The sequence below is a fragment of the Gopherus flavomarginatus genome, chromosome 4, assembly GCF_025201925.1.
Source record: "Gopherus flavomarginatus isolate rGopFla2 chromosome 4, rGopFla2.mat.asm, whole genome shotgun sequence".
Lineage (NCBI taxonomy): Eukaryota > Metazoa > Chordata > Testudines > Testudinidae > Gopherus > Gopherus flavomarginatus.
Genome location: NC_066620.1, coordinates 181,298,932 through 181,318,958, shown reverse-complemented (window position 1 = coordinate 181,318,958; position 20,027 = coordinate 181,298,932). Strand labels below are relative to the sequence as shown.

The following is a 20,027-nucleotide window of genomic DNA, read 5'->3' as shown; positions in this document are numbered from 1 at the left end:
GCCTTAGTTATTATGGGCATAAAGGGAAGAAGTGATAACTTGCCGGTCTCAGGAAAAGATCATTTCCTTAAGTAATGTTTTTCCTTAAGGAACTTCGCAGTCTCTAGAGCAGAGCTGGGCAATTTATTTTTCAGTGAGTAGGAAATTCACCTAAAAATGCATTTTTCAGGTCACAACAGTTATGCACAAATGTGGGTTGAAAATGGTAAATAGTTTCTACTGAAAAAAATTAAGAAAAAAAGAACATAAAAAATGTCAAAGCTGTTCATTTTGGCCATTTTGAAGTGAAATGTTTTGTCTTTGTTTTGAAAACATTTTGTTTTGATCATTCTCAAATGTGTTTTGACTTTTCATTTCAAAATGGCATTTTGGAATAAATATTCAGCAATGGGCTCTTCAGTCTAGCAGAGCAAGGTGTGATACGATCCAATGGCTGGAAGTTGAAGCATTACAAATTCAGACTGGAAATAAGGCGTAGGTTTTCAATAGTGAGGGTAATTAACAACTGGAACAGTTTGCCAAGAATTGTTGTAGATTCTCCATCACTGGCAATTTTTAAATCACGACTGGATGTTTTTCTAAAAGGTCTGCTCTAGGAATTGTTTTGGAAAAGTTCTATGGCCTGTGTTATACCAGAGGTCAGATTAGATTATCACAATGGTTCCTTCTGGCCTTTGAATCTATAAATGTTAGAAATTTAGGCTTAAAAAAGAGGGGTGGGGTGAAAAACCCCAAACCCAAAATGAAACATTAAAATGAAAGATGATAGCGAACTATTCTGCTGTCTATAAACACACTCATCTCCTATTAATCTAAATAGAAGTTACCTGTATGTTTGAAGGGGTAATACACCCTTTTTTCCCCATTCAGATAGCATTGAGGCTAGCTTGGGAGGTCCATAGTATGAACCAACTGTGTATATTAGGGAAGAAATTTTTGTTTTGAAGAGGTGTTATACATAAACTTAGTGGATATTGGTAATTAATCAAAGGTTCATTCTGTCAAACACTCTAAGAGGAAAACAGAAATACATATAGTAATAAGGGTCTGAAAAATGAATCACTTGATGTTTGAATCTTTTGAGGCAGCACCATGCATTGTATCACAGACCATCAGGAAAATGTTGTGAGGCTGATATATTCAACAAATAAATGGTTGTGAGTTGTATGGACTGTGTTCTTTTTTGTGTGTGTAAGCTTTAATAAGAATTACACAGGGGGAGGACTCTGTATGTTGTAGGATATGATACCCTGATGATGCTACAGAGGGATCATCTTATAAGGAAGAGGGTTTGTTTGTTTCGCTTTATTTTCCCTTTAGGGACAATGTCATAATGGGCTACACTATGGGCTTATTTTATATGGCAGTAATGATGAGAACAGCTGGACCCAGTATCCAGAGGAGTTCACAGAGCTTTGCAGTTGGGAGCTGCTCGTGCTCAGGGCTAGTGGAAAGCTTGTGCAAATTTGTTCCTCTCCCCACCAGTTGTCTAGCAGTCCTCCCTGGATTCTCACTATCTCACTCCCTGGTAGTGGGGCTGTTCAGTCCCTGAAGAGCTCCTGTTGGGTTCAGAAAAAGTTTTGGAACTGTGGTTAACTTAAACAATAAAACTGGTACCAAGACTGCTGGTGCTGGGTCTCGAGGATGCTGGAACTGGGTCTCATTCTCTCATCAACCCCCTTTGTTTGGAAAAGACTGCATACCTTAATTTTGATGGGGCAGCTTCCACTCCCTAGTTTACTTAGCTATGAAGGAGCCTTTGGGATATTAGAGAAACACTTACCCCACTGTCATCATCCCTTATGTAGTTCATCAGGAGAAAATCAGAATCTTGGAAATGGAGCTGGTTGGAGCGGCTGCCTGAGAGCTATGTGGCTGTCATTGATGGAAGAGATTGCTTTCTGCTTTCTGGTTTGCCACTTGGCCACAAAGCATAGTTGGATTACATAGGTCCTAGCCACCCTGCACCACAGCAATGCACTAAATCACAGTTTGGCCCAAAAGCAGAACTGCAAAATGTGTTTTATTTTGTATTCAGACAATGTCACTATCGTTCCCCTTCTCTGCAGATGGATTTCACTCTATCTTAATTCACTATAAACAGGAGTCCTGAATTTCTTTTTCAAAACTAATGTGAGGTAGATAATCCAGGCTGCATGAAATGTTTAAAAACTGTACAGTAAAGGTCAAGCTAAAATGACCACAGCCATTCACAGATACTTAATACATATATAATGCTTTTCACCTTCAAAGTGTTCCACAATTATTTATTAATCTTCACAACACGCCGAAGATTAAATATTGTGATTGCCTTTCTATTACTGGGGAAGATGAAGCAGAAAGATCTTGTGATTGTATCAAGGCCACAGGGGGAGTCTGTGTCAGAGCCTGGAAGAGTTTCTTGTGGCTGATCCTATGTCGAAAACTCTCTATTATTCCTCCCTGCTTTCCTCACCCATTTCTCTCTCAGTCTCTGTATTGATACAGATATATAAAATGTCTTATATTATCTCATATTTAATTTAATTTTAATCAACTCTCAAATGTATAATATGGCTGCATTTTTGTTTTGCAAGTGATAGAAAAGGCATGTTATTCATTCGTTTGAAATATAGTCCTAATTTTGCAAATTACATGTGCTAAGTGGTTGCTGTTAAAAAGTCAACATTTACTATGTCAACCGTGGTAACTGAGATACTGTACTTATTTCCTATTGTAAATTTAGAGAAATAGTTGAGTATCTTGGCTACCAGAATGTAGCAACCATGGGTAAATGCTCGGTTTTTAGTGACCAATATTGATTACTATTTTTTAAGAATGAAATTTGGTGTAAAATATGTCATGGGAAATAACTCACAGGATTATTATCTGTGAATGTTCAGAGAACAACACTGATGCACACCTGTGTATTATATGGGTTTCCTGAGAAAACTCCTGCATCTGCTAAGAATTAAGCATTTTATTTCATTTACAGTAAACAATGACTTCATTAACTTTTCCAAAAATGTACAAATGAAAGGAATGAAGTACGAAGTATAAGATAAATTCTGCATCAAACTCTCCTTTTCCAGGCAGAATGTAGTCCATAAAGAGGCTGTGCTCAAGGGAGCAGATTACTGCATGTATGTCTGCCGCAACACACCTGAAGAGGTTGGCATAAATTGAAACTGTGGAGAAAGAGTTCTAACTAGTGTGTTGACCCTTTATATAGGGCCTTTATGTAGGACCCTCTGTCCAGCAATTACGCACAATGACATGGCATTGCAACACTTCTATCATATTGTTCAGTATGATCTTTGCAAAATACAGAACTCGATTTTAAAGGGGAGAAATCACTATACCACGAATGCATATACATGTAACTGCTGACATTGACTTCTAGTGTGTGGGCTATATGAAAACGTAGCAGCACTCTGGGTTCAGTATAGATCATTTTTTCTCAGTCATTTATTTAAAAATAAAAAAAAAGTGAGCCATTTATTTTGGGCCAGGAGTGGGTTGGGGTTTTTTTTTTAATTCCTTTGGCTATAAAATGTTAATATTCTTTTTTTTTTAAAGCCAACAATATTGTCATGTTCTGTTTAAAGAAGAGAGGAATGAATTGTGCAGGCTTAAGCCTGATGTAGTGCTGTAGTTCTTTCCTGAGCATCCACTGAGCCTTACAGTGTGTGTCTGTCATTATATAGTTAAATACACCCTTGTGGCCTAATTATCAGAGGTGCTGAGTGTTGTTTTCAACAAGAAGCTTTGGTGCTCAGCACCTCTAAAAATCACATTGTTGAACTCATATTTTTTTCTGTTTATTTTTTATTTGCTTTAGCCTGTGAGGGCCCCACATCCAGATTTGGACAATGCCTGCCCCTTCATTCTATGGCCACCTTCTTTTTTCCATTTTCTCCTCATCCTTTCCCTTCTAATGACCAGCCCAGTACTTGCCCTTATTGCAGAATGGAGGAACACTTTGGTCAATTTGAGATTACCAAAGACATATGGTTAGCACTCTGGCCCAGAGATCAAGCACATTATCTTCCCAATGAGCTTGATCCCCACTATCTCCAGGGAGTGGGATTCCTAAGGTCTGTTCTGAATCTGGAGTTAGCCCAATTTGCTGGTGCAATACCACTAACGTGTCCTTAATAAAAGTGAATGACCCAAACAGTTCCCAGTCTTCATACAAATAGGTAATCAGCTCTTACTATGGAATGAAAGCAGTGTTTCCCTGTGCCTTTGTTGGAATTTCATGCACAGTGTTTGTTTGCTAAATCTCACCTGTTTGTCACTACAGTATCTAGTCACATCCTCCGGATTTATTTTTAAAGGAATGTTTGATACATACTCAATTACTTGTGTAAAGGACTCACGTACAAAATCATAGAATACCTGCATCATTTCTGTTGTCTTCTTTTTTATCAGTCACTGTTGCTCATTATAAAATTCACCCACAGTAGATTGTTTTTCTTGTCATTTATGTAATGTACTTTTGAGTCATCCTTGTCATATTTCTTCCCACAGCTAAACGTTATTGTAAGAATTCAAGCCCAACCAGCAGCACAACAAGCAGTTATGCCCCTAGCAGCAGCAGCAATATGAGTTGTGGTGGAGGCAGCAGTGCCAGCAGTACCTGCAGCAAGAGCAGCTTTGACTATACTCATGACATGGAGGCAGCACACATGGCTGCCACTGCTATTCTGAATCTCTCCACTCGCTGCAGGGAGATGCCTCAGAACCTCTCCACTAAACCTCAGGATCTCTGTGCCCGGGTAAAAATTAGCAAATATGTTTGTTGATGATGATACAAACCTCTTTACTGCACTAGATTTGTGCCCTGATAGGTTCAAGAGTAGCTCTAATGCATCTTGCTTAATCTTTTTCTCAAAATGAACAAAAATGTGGCAGCTCTGCTAAGGCAGCAAAATAAAAGATAAAGATGCAAATTACTCATCATAACTCTTGAAATCCAGATCAGTGCTTAGAGTTAAAATGGTGCTGATAAAATATGTTATTCTCTGTTTTAATCCTTCTCTTACTGAAGGGGTCTATAGTAACTATGGAAGCTATTTAGGTTGCTGAAGTGGAATTGCACTATAGAATTTTTACTAACACTATCTGATTTATTATTGTAAGAAAGAGGATGGTTTAATACTGTAACTTCATGTATAAATCACATATGGGCCCTCAGGTTTTATGATCTAGTACAAAGAAAATTTTTGGTATTGTACACAATATTGTCTTACCTATCCAGAGTATAATTGTTCTCAAATAGATGCGTAATATGTTTGAAACAAACAAAAAATCCTCCAGTGCAGATAACTTTTAAGTTGCATAACAGTAATAATGCAGTATCACTAATGCTCTATAAAGTGTTAGTAAATTCTCAATGTATTATTAAATGGCAACACTAAAACAAATAAAGTAAAAAGATATTGATGTTAACCTTTATAAACAGTAGCATTATTAAAATTCATCCACATTGTAAAACTTTTGTAAGAACCTTTTGATTTTGTTATAACCAGATTAAATCTTGACTCTGACATCTGAGGAGAAATGACTACCGGTATTTAAAATAAACCAGCAACCAATAAAGTGCTACCTATAAGAGGCCACTAGATGGCTAAATAGACAGATGCAGTGCAAGGGGAACAGTTTTATTGTGCTTATAGAAGAGCTTTTGAGCTGGCAGACATGTTCTGCTCTTCTCCAGATAAACAAAGGGTTTTTTTCCTGTTGTGTAAAGCTTCTTGATCATACATAATGAGCTAACAATCTTACCAGTAGTTATTAGTAATGATCTTAATTTTTATGAATTCAGTAAGGTTAGTAATTTTGTTTTCAAATGCTTCCTTTTATATTAATTGATTTAATCCGATAGATGAGGGAATTCTCTTTGTGGCATGCAAATAAATGTGATTGTGCTCAGTACCAACAGGAATTGAAAAAGTTTGAGCAATAACCTTAAAAATATTGTGTGGCAAAAAAAAATGTAATAAATCTGGGAAGATAAATACATTATCAAGCCTAAATTAATATCAGGGCAATAATCAGGAATAAATTATGGCAAAAAGTGTTTGTGTAGAATAATACTGTATAATCTATCAAGGCAATAACCAAAGATGGGATTTTCATTAAGTGTCTTGCTGCTGTTCTGTTTTTACCTCAAGAGGAAAGAGAGCTGCTAGACATCAGAGTAGACAGTAGCATTAACGGCAGTTTTGAAATCTAATTTCTGGTGAAGTGTTTTACTCTTGAAAAATTAAGGATTGGTTGGGTATTTTGCTTCCCTCCCTTCCATCTAAAAGCCCTCCCAGTCCCTGGGGAAAAGAAAGAAGAAGAGGAAGATGATTTGAAGTAAATAATTCTTGATCTATTTTCAAGCCAAAAACAAAAATCCCAAACCTACTCACCCTATACTTCACAGTTCCTCTGTCGCTGCAGGGAATGTCAGTATCAGCTGTGTTACCCAAGCCAGCTGATTATATAGATAGTCTTTGGAAAGTTAAGATATATTAAACCTTAACAACTGTGGTGGAGGAACTGTGAGATTTGGATGCTTTTTCTCATAGTATGAAGGTAGCAAACACAGTGTAAACCAACTTGCTTTAGTAACCAAAGCTCTTTTTTTTCTAATTCTTTACCTGTTAGTGTTAGAAGAGCAAAGGATTCTGCTTTTTCTGATGCAACTTGCTATCTGTTTTTTATTGCTCTAATCATATAAGCAGGTGTTGGAAGGACTGGAAGTAGGCAGAATCATATAGAGGTTAACTCTGTTAGGCTAACCTGTCAAAGAGTAAATCAGGGACATAAACACAGCAACAACACACCTTTGGGGATTTCTTATTTCACTGTCAAATTTTACACCTGTGTTTTGGGAGGATGGTTGTGGTTAGTGGGATGTCTCCCCTTTTCTTCCAAATATCAGATTAGCCTTTTATGAAGATACGAGTGAATCTACTTTAATAGCATTAATGTTGTGTAACAGAATTATGCTACGTGTGGGAGGGGGCTTAATGCTTACAATCTATACAGGCATGATAAAACCTTTTATCATTCTACTAAGCAATCAGATTAAAAAACACAGAGAGGTGACATTTTGATAGTCAAAAGCTGAATTAACAATACTTTTCTTATTTTGACAGAATCCTGATATGGAAGTAGATGAAAATGGAACCTTGGATCTAAGCATGAACAAACAGAGACAGCGAGATGGTTGCTGTACCATTTTGACACCACTGGAGCCGATGTCACCACAACGACAAGCTGTGATGAATAATCGGTGTTACCAGCTGAATGAGAGTGACTGCTGGGACTTGCCAGTGGACTACACTAAAATGAAGCCCAGAAGGATAGATGAAGATGATTCCAAAGAGATTAATGTATGTCTTTTTCATCTAAGGGTTCTGATTGCAATCTGATGGTTTTAATTCATTAGATTTCTAAAATCTGAAAGGAAAGAGGAAACACCATGGTAGGTAATAAACAAAAAATGGATAATTTCCTGACAAGAGGACTTCCTGGTAGTTCTAATCGTTCAAAATATATCATATTGGCACACATCTGATCAGTGACTAACTTCCATCCAACAACACTTGAACCGTGAATGTGAATCATGTTTTCTAACAGCGCTGTCTTGTTAACAAATATTTTCTTCTGTGAAGATGTTCTAATTTTCCAGATCTGCCTTATTCCATCTGAGCAAGTTGACATAACCTTTTTCAATGTTGGTATCAAGTTTTTACCAGCTTTCCGAACAAGATACTCTTCTCAGATTAAGATTCAAAAGTGAAGGACTGAATATTTAAAAGTGTATTTATACACGCAGATCTACTTAAGAAGCACAGAGTATACTATAAGTTTTCCATTAATTTAGCTAACCAGGATTTTGTTGTCAAAGGCCTGCTCCTACATTCCTTATGCATTCAGGAAAGTAGGAGCACAAAGCGTTGGGTGTGCTTTGGGATACCATTGTAATTAAATATTTTATTTCAAGAGTATTATGAAGGAATATGAGGTGTGAGACACTCTAAAAACCTGTAAACAGAAAGAGGTAAATAAAGATAACTTGCTCCATAGTGAATTGATTTTAAGTTTCAAAGTTTGTAACATGTAGCAAGTGTTTTCAGTCACCACTGTGAAAGGGTGGTCCTGACAGTTGTCAGCTGCTTTTGGGGGGGGTGGGGGAAGGGGTTGCTGGGAGGCTACTGTTTGTATTTGTCAGGTTTCAACTCTAGCTCTGTCATAAACAGATAGCTAAGGGTTAATGTCTCTTCCACCTGAAGCACCTGACCAGAGGACCAATCAGGAAACCGGATTTTTTCAACTCTGGGTGGAGGGAAGTTTGTGTCTGAGTCTTTGTTGTCTGTCTGCCTGCTTTCTCTGAGCTTTGGAGAAGTAGTTTCTACTTTCTAGTCTTCTGTTTCTAAGTGTAAGGACAAAGAGATCAGATAGTAAGTTCTGTGGTTTCTTTTCTTTGGTATTTGCATGAATATAAGTGCTGGAGTGCTTTGATTTGTATTCTTTTGAATAAGGCTGTTTATTCAATATTCTTTTAAGCAATCGACCCTGTATTGTATCATCTTAATACAGAGAGACCATTTGTATGTATTTTTCTTTCTTTTTATATAAAGCTTTCTTTTAAGACCTGTTGGAGTTCTTCTTTACTTCAGGGAAATTGAGTCTGTACTCACCAGGGAATTGGTGGGAGGAAGAAATCAGGGGGGGAGATCTGTGTGTGTTGGATTTGCTAGCCTGATTTTGCATTCCCTCTGGGGGAATAGGAAAGTACTTTTTGTTTTCAGGATTGGGAACAGAGAGGGAGATTCACTCTGTTTGGATTCACAGAGCTTGTGTCTGTGTATCTCTCCAGGAGCACCTGGAGGGGGGAAGGGAAAAAGGATTATTTCCCTTTGTTGTGAGACTCAAGGGATTTGGGTCTTGGGGTCCCCAGGGAAGGTTTTTCAGGGGGACCAGAGTGCCCCAAAACACTCTAATTTTTTGGGTGGTGGCAGCAAGTACCAGGTCCAAGCTGGTAACTAAGCCTGGAGGTTTTCATGCTAACCCCCATATTTTGGACGCTAAGGTCCAAATCTGGGACTAAGGTTATGACAAGCTCACTGGCCTGTTTGCCATATTTATCGCATTGTAATCTAGACATGATTTTACAATCCCAGACTTTGTATAGCAATATTTTTTCTCTTGCTAAATCTACATTATAAGATTAGAATTCTTATCAACCATGTGTAGCAAGATCTCTCTCCAATTTATTTTAATTAAAATATAGGATGGCGTGATTTAAAAAATAAATATAGAGACATGCAATAAAGTGATATTTGCTTTATATACATTGGGTGCAATCCTAACTCTGCTGAAATCAATGCAGGCTTTGCCATTGACTTGGTTGGGGCCAGGATTTCTCTCATTATCTAAGAAATGGGAGATATTAAATACTGTATAGCATTGACTGAAACAAGCAGAATAATTCTTTAATTCTGTTGCTCACAGCACCATCTGCAGGGGTATCTGCATCAGTGCTTTCTGCCATGTGTTCTTCACTTCTGAAATTAATGCTTAAGTTTCAAATATAAAAAGGCTAAATCCATCAGTACATTTAAATACAAAATTATATTTTGCCAGGCAGATCCATTGAGGTTTGCCCCAGATTGTGACACTACATGTGTGTTTAGCAATTGGCTGCTAACATCATTCCTGATTCATCTTTTGGGAGAATGCTTAACTATTTAAAAATGTTATTGAAGTTGGCATTTTGATGGATAAGATACTATATTTAGGCTTTGTTTTTCTTGGATGTGGTTTGTAAAAACTTGTGACTTTGGAAAACAGTATTGATTCTTGTGAAAGAGAATAGTAGTTGACTGTCAGAGGCAGCTGCTGATACAGTTGGGAATAGACACTATAGGGAATATACAAGAGAGAATATCTGACTTTTGCCTCTTTCTCTTCAAGTTAAATAATCTAATTCTTTTTCATGTGTTCTAAAGTGTGCATTGAAATGTAAAGGTACTATATAAAGGTCTAGCAGGTGAGAAAAAAAAGGTAAAATGATGTCAACATTTTTCTGATTGAGTGGGAGTAATGGAGGTGATATGTCTTATAACTGTGCATAGCATTATTTTTTGTGTATATTGCAGCCTCACCTAAGTGGGACTAATACCCATATGTTTGCCTGCAGCCAGAAGACTTGGATCCTTTCCAAGAGGCACTTGAAGAACGAAGGTATCCTGGTGAAGTTACAATCCCAAGCCCTAAACCCAAATACCCTCAGTGCAAAGAGAGCAAAAAGGATTTAATAACGTAAGCATAATGTGAGGTGAAATTATTTTTTCTCTTTTTAACCTTTTCTCTTTGTCTTTTTTAAACAAATGAGTACATATACGCCTTGCAGTATGAGCATGCGACATTTGCAGCATATAAATGTTTCCAACTGCCAGTTAAGTAAAGTGATAAGCTAACATGTATTTGCTTGTTCTTAATGATGCTATATTGTACTGAGACGCCATTTTCATTTAATGCTGTTCATTTTTCAGCTTTTTGATAGGATGCTTAAATCCCCTTGCAGTCATTGCAGCTAAACTGGAAACAATGAAACTTTTAAAAGTTTTTTTTTATTTTTTTAAACATACTTACTATTTTGGCTGTTTTTGTTTTTGTTTGGTGGCAGATGTCCAACACCAGGGTGTGATGGGAGTGGTCATGTGACTGGTAATTACGCCTCACATAGAAGGTGTGACTTCATTTTTTTCATGGTGGATTCTGTCTTTTCAATTTATTGTTTTCAGCTTACCTCAACAATGCTGTCAAAGTAAAAATGTTGAACTATGTGTTAACCCTTTGAGTAATATATGTTGATATTAAAAGCATGCTAATTTGTGTGTTGTATAAACGTCTTTTATTTTTAAATAGATTACTAAAATTTCCAAAGTTTTCTTAAGCTTTTTGAATAGTTAACCCAGGGATCACAAATATTTTTTGTTACATTTTACTACTTTGTAAAAACAAAAAAAGTTCATTTACATTATGTAGTACTGGAAGTAAAATTTGTATCTAAATATATTCAGAGGGTTAACTATATTACAAAATTCAATATTACAGCACTTGCTCCATCGCTTTTCTGCATTACAATTTTTAATTTTTATTTTTTATGTTGTGATTGTTTGAGAGAGTTTAACTTTTAAGGAGGTTGACTTACTTGGATATCCTGCCATGTCTTACAGTCTTTCTGGCTGCCCCTTGGCTGACAAAAGCATTCGAAGTATGCTGGCCACAAGCTCACAAGAACTCAAGTAAGATATAAACAAAATCATTCTGTTTACATATTTATTTGCTCAGCAACCACATGTAATTATGACAGATGCTAGATATGCTATTTGGAAAAGTACTAGCTAATGTACAGGAACTGACCCATGCTTGGAATTTCCACTGAAACCAATAGGAGATCCAGGCTGTGATTGGGGCTATAAATAAGTCTATTTCTTTGTTATTTTCTTTTGTGCATAGAGTACACATTAAGGATGGGCAAGTTCAGAAATTTTGCAGTCTCAGTCTGGACAAGCATCCAAATTTTGGAATCCCTACTCAAAGTTTATCTAAACTATCTAAGTATCTTGAAGTTATCAGTCTGAGCTGAAAATGTTAAGAGAATAGATTGATGAAACTAGTCTGATTCCAAAATTGGCAAAGCAATTATCTGACTATTTCAGAAACTCAAGGAAGGTTTATTTCCCAAAAAAGAATTAAAGGTCCATGCTTAGGTGTAAGGAGGAGATCGGTGTTTTGTTATGGAATCTAAACCAGTTCGCCTATCCCTAATTCATGTATTGTTCTCCTCAGGTTTGTATCACTATTATCAGCCTAATGCGTTGCCTCATTTAACTAACTTTTTCTAGAGTTTTCTTTGCTAGTCCTCTGCATTTTTTCTTTCTACAATGTAATGATTTCCTTTCAATACTTCAGAGTGAAAATTGTAAGCAATGGACATTAGTTTATTAAAGTATTATGCTGAATTATTCAATTCAAATATAAAGAAAATCCTGTAGTTTTGTCTATGCTGAAATAGGATCTTTTACTATTGGCAGCAATAAATATATTTATATAAGATGAGTTACTCTATTCTGATTTTTTTTTAAATAAAAAATCTAGGTTATACAAATGTTCTTTGTGGTTGTAGTGAGAAGTCCTACCAAGAATTCTGTAACCTCCTTCAAAAATGTGCATTTTCTGTTTTGGTCAAGCAATACTACAGGTCCAAACTTACTCTTCTGCAGCCAGAGCTTTGCCTAAAACTATGCACATGGAAATGCTGCAGGATTGTACAATTATGTGGCATTCCTCAACATACTCCAAATACATAGTACAGAGGGACAGATATTTAAAAGTAAGAGGCAAGGATGGGAAAGGACAGCATGAACAAATACTTGGTGATGATTCTTGACCATACTGAGGAGTATACCAAACGTGATTGGGCAGGGGGCTACCTTTGCTGCCATGACTAGCATTTTCTTGAGATTCATACATGCATTGTTGGGAGAACAGACCCTAAAGCCTAGGAAATGTTTCAGAAAGTCAGCTGCTAAAGCAGATTGCTCTCTAGATTTGTCTAACATAGACAGTGAGTTCTCATAAGCGGTAAGAAACTCACTTTGCCTAATTTCAAATCCACTCCAAATTCACAGGTTTGAATACTCAACTCAAATGTTTGGGATCCCATTCCACTTAAAGACTGTGGGATGTGGTGGCAGGGAGGGGCCATGCAGGGGAAAAAGTCAAATGAAAGCAGAGAGTGAGAAATAGAGTAAAGTGAGGGCAGAGTGTTTCTTGGGCTCAGAACCACATGGTGGGTGTGCAAGAGACTATCTGAAGCCACAGCGATGGGAGGCATCATGCCTACACAAGGCAAGCACAGACTGGATGACTGTTGGGGGAACAGGGACAGTGTGTTTACTACAGGTTCTTGCTGCTGCTTCAGAAAAGGTGCAACATACAGAGACCCCACTTGTGCTTGTATCACATTAATTACAACACTATGAAGAAGCTCCTTCTTATACCCTTCTGCCTCTTCTTCCCTCCCAAGCATTCCAGTCTACTTGCCCAGCAAGTTTTAGTCTCACCCCTTCAGTCCTCCACTTCCCTCCACTCCTGGCTTTTTGTCTGATCTGTCTCTCTTCCTGTCCTGGCCTCCAGTCATCCTCCACTCATGTTTCTTGTCCCAGTCTCCCTCCCTGAGCTCCTTGTCAAATCTCTGTTTCCCCATCGCAGTTCCTTGTCCCAGGTTCTTTGCCCAGCTGATGTTTGTGTTCCCCCATCCTTGGCTCCTCATCAGATCTGTCTTCCCACTCACCTCCTTCCCCCTTGCATTTTCCTCTCCATGGCTCCCAGTCCAAGTCTCCACCCCTGGTTCCCAGTCCCAGTCTTTTTTGTCCAGCGAGCAACAGTTTCCTTGTCACCCCATCCCCTGCCAGTCTCCACTCCCAATCACGGCCTCTTCATAATCTTCTTTTTCCAGTCTGCTCTCTGGTCTGGCTTCCGTCCCCTCTGCATTTGAATCAGGCAGCTACCTGGGCCTAGCAGGGAGAGTGTATTGAGCCTAGAGGAGGGACAGTTTAGATGCCTGAACCTGGGATGGTCTGCTGCAGCACAGAGGTGCAACTGAAGGGAAAATCCTACTCAGCCCTGGGCTACAGCATGTCCAGTACAGATGGAATCATCAGGGAATATAGTTGCTAAGATCTATGAAGTCCCTACTGAGCATGTGCGAACTGCAATATTGAAAGGCTTATAACTGGCCACATTTGGACAGGTTGTCATAGGGATGCACAAGGCACATTCCTGACACAAAGAGCACTCCCTTGCCAAACATCAAGTCTCTGCTCCAAAACATGGGTGCACTAGAACTTTTCAAAGAAAAAGGAACTTTTTTTAGCATGACCAAAACAATGTATTTTTCCTGAGCATCATACTTGGAAACAACTAAACTGCCTTGGCTGAAACATTCCAGAAAAGTTCAGCCTGAGGCAGACACCTAGCATAGAAAATTTCAGCCCAGTGGGTTAAATTTTGGCAAAGGTATAAGAGTCTGATAATGTGATGTGCTGGGCAACCTTAATAAAAGACAGTTGTGCATGCCCCACCTGTAATTCATATATGTGAAAGTGATATTCATTTGACCAATGAATTTATCATTCACTTTTGATCTACCCTATTACCACTAATGCCTCTTCTTTGGGCTAATTCTAATATTCCTAACACCTGAACAGTATCAAACAGCTGCCATTTTTTAAAAAGCCAAACTGTGAGAGAAATGTTTCCTTCTTCCCCAAACTGTAGAATTTCCCTCCAAAAAAGTTACACCTTCCTGAGTCCCAGAATAGGTAATATTCATTTGTGTGCCAATGATAGGTCAAAGGGTTGGTATCTCTCGTCCCTGTAGGGCTAATAGCTTGCATACTATCGCATTGGAAAGGAGAGATTCCCAGCTTGCTTTTAGCACTTGCTTCCTGCTCTGGAAAAGGCCTGAATAGCAGAATTTCATTATAGGACATTTTTATGTATAAAAAGATCTGTTTTAGATATTTTTGAAAGATATAAAGAGAGAAATATTAAAACTAATGTTTTATATCATATTTAGTCTAGCTATCAAATTTTCAGAATTCCTCTCCCTCTAAGCCTGAAAAAATGAACAGATCTTAACAAAGTTACTAAGTCTACTGAATACAGAAAAATGAAGAAATGAAGTCCAGTAAAATGTTCTATATCTCTAAAGCATTTGTAAATTATTTTTCTCTAATACATGATACAGAATACATGATACTGTAGTGTGATATAAAGATTGTATTGCTGGATTGCACCATTTGGGATGACTGGCATAACTCACTCATGGCTTTGCCATTCATGGGTAATGTGACAAATCTTAAACTCATGTGGATAAAACCTTCATATGGCGTTCTACAATTATGTATTCTCTGTCTCTCTGAGTATATATATAATTATAAAACACTCACACAAATGTGTGTAAAGTAATTTCCAGACTGGAATTCTGTCAGGACTCCATGCCTAGCATACTTGTGCAAAAAGGGCTATGAGATATTTAATGAGCATTATTGGTTGTATATCTGCTCTGGAAGGCAAACTTCCAAATTCACCACCCTAGACTAGCCACACTTTTTGTCACACAAACTGTGTGTCATGAACAGTTAAGCATGCTTATTTGCTGTTCTCCACCTGTGTTTCAGTTTTTCTTTACCCACATCCCCTAAACAGACCAAACTATTCATAAAGGTGAAATTCTACAAGTGTTTCTATAAGTGTTTGTTTCTCAGAGAAGACTGAGAGGGGACATGATAGCAGTTTTCAGGTATCTAAAAGGGTGTCATCAGGAGGAGGGAGAAAACTTGTTCACCTTAGCCTCCAATGATAGAACGAGAAGCAATGGGCTTAAACTGCAGCAAGGGAGATTTAGGTTGGACATTAGGAAAAAGTTCCTAACTGTCAGGGTAGTTAAACACTGGAATAGATTGCCTAAGGAAGTTGTGGAATCTCCATCTCTGGAGATATTTAAGAGTAGGTTAGATAAATGTCTATTAGAGATGGTCTAGACAGTATTTGGTCCTGCCATGAGGGCAGGGGACTGGACTCGATGACCTCTCAAGGTCCCTTCCAGTCCTAGAGTCTATGAATCTATGAATCTATAACCCAGCACATTTTTGTGCTGGGATCTGCACTCGCTTTCAACATGAGTTTGGAGGAGTACAAGAGAGTTGGGTATAGATCCAGTATATTCAAAAGGGAGACAAATCATTGGTTACATAACTCGTATTGCAGCTTTTGCAGAATTGGTTGACATATTTGTACATATTGAACTCACTCCTCTCCCTTAGTCTTGCTCCTCCTCTTTTCCTCTCCTTCATGGGGAATAGCCAACCCAGGAAGAACTAACACAAGTTTTTTGTCTCTCGTCTGCCTAGGAATAGACTCCCGGAGCTGGTCCACCTGTTCCTTCAGCACCTCTCTTAGTATCCTATTTACTTAGTATCCTGGCTTATAGACAGGTCACTGATTTTTAAATAACTGAAATATTCAAAGTAGTTCTGAGTCACATATATACACACACACATGATTATTGTTTTAAGACACAAATAACATCAAAAGAGGTGGATATTGGAGACTTACAGGAATTTTAAGGTCTTAAAATGGACAAAATAGTATAAGCATCCAAATCCTTTAATGCATTTTGTATCTCAGTGCTATCGTCTATAGTCATTGGGGTCCTATAAATACCATAGATCAGATTGATAGACAGGGTCTGGAACAACTGTGTTATGGCAGCTTTCTGAGGCATGAAGCCATATTTTCACTCCACGGTGAATAGTAAAGTTGGCCAAACTCTTTCTTGACATCCACCCATTCCAGTTGCAATGGCATACTGGAGAATTTCATGCTGGTGAATGCCATGCAGTTTATACGACTCTCCAGCCACACAAAATCTGAGCATAAATATGTCTCTCAGCAATAGAAGTTGGTCCAGTAAAAGATATTGCCTCGCCCACCTTGTCTCTCTAATATCCTGGACCAGCAGGGCTACAACAACACTGCATACATAAACATGAGCCACATGTGCATAGATCAGATATAGGTGAAGGCAATTACAGGGTCTGATCAATAATTTTTCACTACTGAAGGAATTGCTTTGGCTCTTAGTTCCCAGTTACTGGCACCAGCAGAGAAGACTTCAGTATTTCTAAGTGTCTCTGAAGAAATTAACATCTGGCCTGAATCCAAGACTTTCCAGTATTAGGTTACAGGCTGCAGTGTTGGTAAAACACAACTTCTTTCTTAAAAGACAAAGAGATGCTGAATTGAATAGTAAATCTCCCTATGGTGGGAGAGCAATCAGCAGCCAAATAAGTTACAGATACAAAGTTTAAAGTGAAGGGTAAAACGTTCAGTCGTTAAATACAATTTTTAACCTTAACCTAGTTCAGGGATCTCAAACTCAAATCACCACAAGGGCCACATGAAGATTGGTACATTGGCCTGAGGGCCGCATCACTGACATCTTTTCATACAAAGATACAAAAGCCCCCACCCTGCCCCCAGTTCCGCCCCCACTCCACCCCTTCCATGAGGCCCCGCCCCTTCCTCACTTCTTACCACCACTTCTCCACCCCCATTCCAGCCTCTTCTCCAAAGTCCTGCCCCAACTCCGCCCCTTCCCTGCCTCATTCCAACCCCTTCCCCAAATCCCTGCCCCAGCCCCGCCTCTTCTCCGCCTCCTCCCCTGAGCAAGCTGCATCCCCGCTCCTCCCCACTCCCTCCTGGAAAGTCCTAAGTGCGGCCAAACTGCTGTTTGGCAGTGGGAAGTGCTGGAAGGTAGGCAGAGGAGTGGGGACACGGTGCACTCGGGGCAGAGCAGGGGTCAGGGGTTGAGGGGAGCTATGGTGGGCCACAGGAAATAACTCCGCAGGCCACGTATGGCCCACGTGTTTGAGACCCCTCACCTAGTTTGTTTCCTAGCAGTTACAGTGACTTAAGAACTTCAGTCTCGTAGAATTATAAACATTTTTAAAAAGTGAAACAACGTTCCCCAAAGTTTTAGAAGTAATTTAAAAGAAAAACTTTACTTTAAAATTGACTAGTTGATTTAAAAAAGCAATATTTTGAATAGTGACTAAACCAGTCCAAACCAAACCAGTCCTTTTTCTTTCTGTGCTCAATCAGCCAGGGCATTTGTGGAGCAGGGTGTTCAAGGAAATAACATACCCGTTTCAGACAGTACTTTCAGGTGGATTCTGTCATTTAAAAAGTAACCACACTTTTTATATGGCTTTGTGTAGGTTGGCCATGCTAAATAAGTCACCTATGATAAGACATATTACCAAATTTAACATTGTTTCTCTAAGTTCAATTCTCTCTCAAAGACTCGTGTGTAAGAGGAAATGTTAGTTTCATATGATTATATTAAATTCGCCTGATCTCTAAGATGTTTGCGTTTAAGTAAGTCCCCAGAAAATTTGATGCTTATCTGAACTTCCAATAGTCCTCCAATTCCCAAACATCCCTGTCCCTAAGTAGATTTTCACTACGTGGAATTGTCTTCTGGCGGCAATATCAAGTGTCCTGCCCCTCTGGCATCTTTAGGGGAGGAAGGCGTTCTCATCATCCTATCTATGTCGAGCCTCAGGGCTACTACTGTTTTCTCCACTCTGAAGGTGGAGGATCCTGCAGTTTCCTTTCCCTCATTCTTACATCCCTTTTTGCCCTAAAGTCCATATTGTTGGATATCCAGTGTCTACACCTCTCCAGCTATGTCTTTCCATCTCCCTGGGGATCCCATTCCCCTTATCTCTTTCTCCTTTTTCCCATCTGTGTCTCCCTTGTGAGTGTCTCCCCCTAACTCCTGAAAGGGAGGGAGAAATGGGCCATTCTGCACCTCTCTCACTACGTCTACGCTACAGCATAAAATCGAAATAACTAAAACCGGTTTTATAAAACCTATATTATAAAATCGATTTTATGCATCCACACTAGGGCACATTAATTCGGTGGTGTGCGTCCATGGTCCGAGGCTAGCGTCGATTTCTGGAGCAGTGCACTGTGGGTAGCTACTGTAAAATGATGAGGCCAATAACTTCGATTTCCGTCCACACTAACCCTAAATCGATATAGTAATATCGATTTTAGCGTTACTCCTCTCGTTGGGGAGGAGTACAGAAATCGATTTTAAGAGTCCTTAAAATCGATTTAAAGTGTGTTGTAGTGTGGACGGGTACAGCGTTAAATCGATTTAACGCTGGTTAAATCGATTTAACTGCATAGTGTGGACCAGGCCTCTGTGTCTCATCCACCCCTGCCAATTACTGCAGCCTTAGCGTGAGGGGTTAGAAACTGCCCCTAGGCCGGTGAATATTCAGCTTCCCTAGCTGTTCTCTTAGCCCATGTGCTGCTTTCTAATCTCCAGCAGAAAGCATAGTTGCTGAGAAAGAGAGCAAGGGAATGTAAAAGGAGCTGATTGACACAGGCCTCTGATTGATTCCCACAGTGGCCCCTATTGGCAGCAGGCAAAAATTATGTATATGTTTTTAACAGCTTAGGCAAAAAGATATCCAGGGGCTATGGCCAGGACTGCAAATACCCAGGATACTCCCAGTGAAAATGGGGCAGCTGGCAAGCCAGCAGTAAATATGGTGCTTGTTATTGTTTTTAATTATTCATACTAATCAGAGGACATTTAGAATTCTCAGGCCAAATCCTCACTCAAAACTCCCAGTGACTTCAATTACCCAGACCAGCTTGCTTTAGTGAGAGCTGAATGAGTAAGGATTGAGTGAAGACAGCAGGATTTGGCACGGAACACGTAATTCCACAATAGTTAAAACCTGAATTCTGGGCACTGGATCCTAGGCTCTTAAGGATGAAGTTTGAAGACATCAAAAATAGTTCATGGTCCCAACTCAGCAATAAACCAGAGATGTAAACATTACAAATATGTTTCTTTAAGCGACATTTTTAGCTCCAGATTGTGATGGGGTTTTGCTGGGACTGGAGGGGAGCAGACAAAAAGCCTCCCCAGCTTGGTTAACCCATGCAAGGGCCTGCCTCAGTTCTTTATGGGAGTGCAGGGACTTCTCTTGCAGTGTGGCTCTAGAGAAAGCCAGTGTTCAAAAGAGCTATAAACTAGTATCATCAGTTAGTAAAACGCACCGATGGAGAACTCTAGGAGGGCATGGGGTTGATGACTTTGAACCCCCGCCAGATAAGTGGATTATTCTCTCTCTCATTCTCTATATCTCTAAACCTTGAGAGCTTTCTGATTACGTGGCCACTTCTTGTTCTCAGAACAGTTCCTTCTTCAGTGGCAGGTCTGGAGACTGAAGTGGATCCACCACCTAGAACTTGTATTTGCCATTCCTGGTACTTTTCATTGCCACTGACTGAATCGTGTTACCTCTGTCAGCACAGACGCACCATCGCTAGCATTTTGGTTACCCACAAGAAATAGATGGTTAAAGTTTTCTTTACTT

General features: G+C 39.1%; 1 protein-coding gene across 23 annotated transcripts in view; it reads left to right on the top strand.

The window, feature by feature from the left end:
* MYT1L (myelin transcription factor 1 like) overlaps nt 1-20,027 on the top strand; it is a 525,010-nt gene that overhangs the window by 314,353 nt on the left and 190,630 nt on the right. For 19 of the 23 annotated variants that reach the window (XR_007774015.1, XM_050950633.1, XM_050950632.1 and 16 more), the window contains 5 exons: nt 4,513-4,760; nt 7,134-7,370; nt 10,184-10,305; nt 10,673-10,735; nt 11,226-11,294. Coding sequence is in view for 22 of the 23 variants with exons in the window: in XM_050950633.1 (XP_050806590.1) it covers nt 4,513-4,760; nt 7,134-7,370; nt 10,184-10,305; nt 10,673-10,735; nt 11,226-11,294 (739 nt within the window). In the remaining variant the exon portion in view is untranslated. The remainder of the gene's footprint in view (nt 1-4,512; nt 4,761-7,133; nt 7,371-10,183; nt 10,306-10,672; nt 10,736-11,225; nt 11,295-20,027) is intronic. The other 4 variants (XM_050950647.1, XM_050950646.1, XM_050950643.1 and 1 more) reach the window with 1 other exon arrangement.